This window comes from Lolium rigidum, chromosome 1, assembly GCF_022539505.1.
Source record: "Lolium rigidum isolate FL_2022 chromosome 1, APGP_CSIRO_Lrig_0.1, whole genome shotgun sequence".
NCBI lineage: Eukaryota > Viridiplantae > Streptophyta > Magnoliopsida > Poales > Poaceae > Lolium > Lolium rigidum.
The window spans coordinates 313,539,571-313,542,151 of NC_061508.1; the positions used below are offsets into that span (position 1 = coordinate 313,539,571).

Sequence of the window (2,581 nt, forward strand, 5' to 3'; positions counted from 1 at the left end):
CGAACAAGTAATCTCTTTTTTAAGACAGAAAATCAAATGTACTAGTTTTTAAAAAATGTGAAAAAATCTGTATGTAGCCAATAATTTATCTAAATAATGTTCAAAATATCAGTTTCAAATATTTTGTACTTGAGCTGCACAAAAATAATAAACATGTGGATCTGAGTATTATATTGTCAAATCTTTGAATTTTATTAGATTTTTTTATGAAGACTACAATACAAAGTATTCCTCATTGCATTTTGAATACTTGTAGGTTACAACATTTACAACCAGATTTTTTTAAAAAAACTTATAAATATATTATTTTTATTTTCTAAATGAAGGGTGCACTCGAGCTCGGGAGGCAAGAACACTTTCTGCCTCCCTACCTTCTTCAAATTGTAAGTTTGTTCGAACCTGGTATTTTTGTTGCTTGAAAAGGATTGAAGCCATGTTGAAAAAAAAATCTAGCATAGCAATAATGCATCCATTTTATTTAAAAAGAAGATTGAACAGAAAAATATAGTGCATTGATTTCAGCAATTAAACAACAAGAATAGACTGAGAGATCACGAGGAGGTGGCTCAAAGCTAGAGGCAACCACCACAGGAAGTCTCCCAACTCTCTCGTCTATATAAACATCCCCAGCCGCATTCTTTGCACCACCCAAACCAAGCCAAGCCAACCATCAGCAGCCACAAATCCGGGTCTCTTCAGTGCCCGATTCGACCAGCAATGGAGGAGCAGGGCAGGGCGAGCAACAAGATCAGGGACATCGTGAGGCTGCAGCAGCTCCTCAAGCGGTGGAAGCGTATGGCGGTGGCGCCCGGAGGAGGCAGGGGCGGCTCCAAGAACGGCGGCGGCGGCGGCGTCGTGCCGAAGGGTTCATTCGCTGTGTACGTGGGCGAGGAGATGCGGCGGTTCGTGATCCCAACCGAGTACCTGGGCCACTGGGCGTTCGAGGACCTGCTCCGGGAAGCGGAGGAGGAGTTCGGGTTCCGGCACGAGGGCGCGCTCCGGATCCCCTGCGACGTCGAGGCGTTCGAGGGCATCCTCCGCCTCGTCTCCGGCGGCAAGAAGGACGCCGGTGCCGGGATGTGCGACTGCTCCTGCTCCTCGGAGACCGAGATCTTGTGCAGATGACGGCTCACGCAATCGACTCTGAAGGAGTTCCTGCCCACATGCTGCATTCAGTCACAGATTTTTTTTCCCTCTCTCCTTTCTTGCGTTCTCCCGTTCTTTCTTCTCGGTTTTAGCTGAAGAAAGAGGAAGAAGTTGCGACTAGTTTGGTCTGTAATTTGTATACCGGGAAGAGACGATGAAGGATTGTTCTAATCTAATGCAAAAACTTAGGCAATTGATCTTGTTTGTGTTGTTCCCGTGTTGTTTACATTCCCCTTCTTGCTTCACAAACTGAAACCATTTTTTTTTTTTTTTGCTTTTTGAAACGGAAACCAATTAAGCCACTGAACACCATACACTTCAGATGTTACCTTTGCTTCAAAGTTGAGCAAGAATGCAAGATCAACAGTGAAATGAAACCAAGTCTGCATCTCACTCCAGAAATAAAACCACAATCTGTGAGCTCGAGGTGTCCTCCATTTTGACAGTGTTGAGGCCGGAAACTGTTAGAGCAGAAACTGACAAGTATAGCATGTCAATATAAAGAGTGTTGCTTGGTTTCAGAAACATCATGAGGACTGAACCTAGTGTAGCAATGGCAAGGAAATATGGCAATTGTATCGAGAATGGATGAACATGCAATACACCAATAGACACATTGACTCTTATTAGGGTGGGAGTGTTTGTCGTTGTATGGTCGCTATGGATAGAAATGACAAAAAAAATTAATGATAGGAATTGTTCTTTTTTGCAGGTTATATACAGATGTACTGCTATTTTCCGTTCGTGGTATGCACTGCAAAGAGTGGAGAACTAGGACCTTTTTATGAAGGTCTGTACACAGTTGAAAGCTACGGTGAGGAATACTTTTTTCCTACATGGGTGGCAGCATAATCTACGGATTGGGCCACCACTTTCTTCCTAGGCGTTGTACAATTGCTCATATTTGATATGTAATTCGCCTTTATTGTTTTAACTTTGTGATACTTGAGACTCTGAAACGGATTTGTGCATCTTGATTATGCAGAGGCTAGGTGTAATTACTAGATTAAGTAATAAAACACTCATTATCGGAAAAAAAATGCTGAAATTGTGGTGAAAATGTGAAAACTCTTCACCCCGACACATGGTGCTATGCATGAGTGTGACAAATTAACGACTCTCTGACAAGATGGGCTAATAGTCTCTCTACCTAGGCTTCAGACAGGTGAGGAAAATTTAATCATATGATTATAATATATTGAAATCAATCATGGGAGTTGAATACACAGACAGTTATGTTGTGACACAGTCAACCAATAGCCTGCTTCCCTCTTCGGGAGAAAATCAATTAGGACCGCCGCACAGTCGTGCAATAATTTCAAGTGCATTACAGTACAATAATGCAATAATCTTATGCGCCCTCATAAGTCACAATCGTGCATATCACTACTAGAAAATCGTCTATTGCCGACGCACCAAATTTGGTTACGACTGG

At 42.4% G+C, this 2,581-nt stretch overlaps 1 protein-coding gene across 1 annotated transcript; it reads left to right on the forward strand.

Moving 5' to 3' along the window:
- Positions 1-717: 717 nt before the first annotated feature.
- LOC124684167 (auxin-induced protein 15A-like) lies at positions 718-1,322 on the forward strand. The gene has a single exon (XM_047218550.1). It carries the CDS (start codon positions 718-720, stop codon positions 1,123-1,125), a length of 408 nt encoding a protein of 135 aa, XP_047074506.1. The 3' UTR covers positions 1,126-1,322.
- Positions 1,323-2,581: the final 1,259 nt, after the last annotated feature.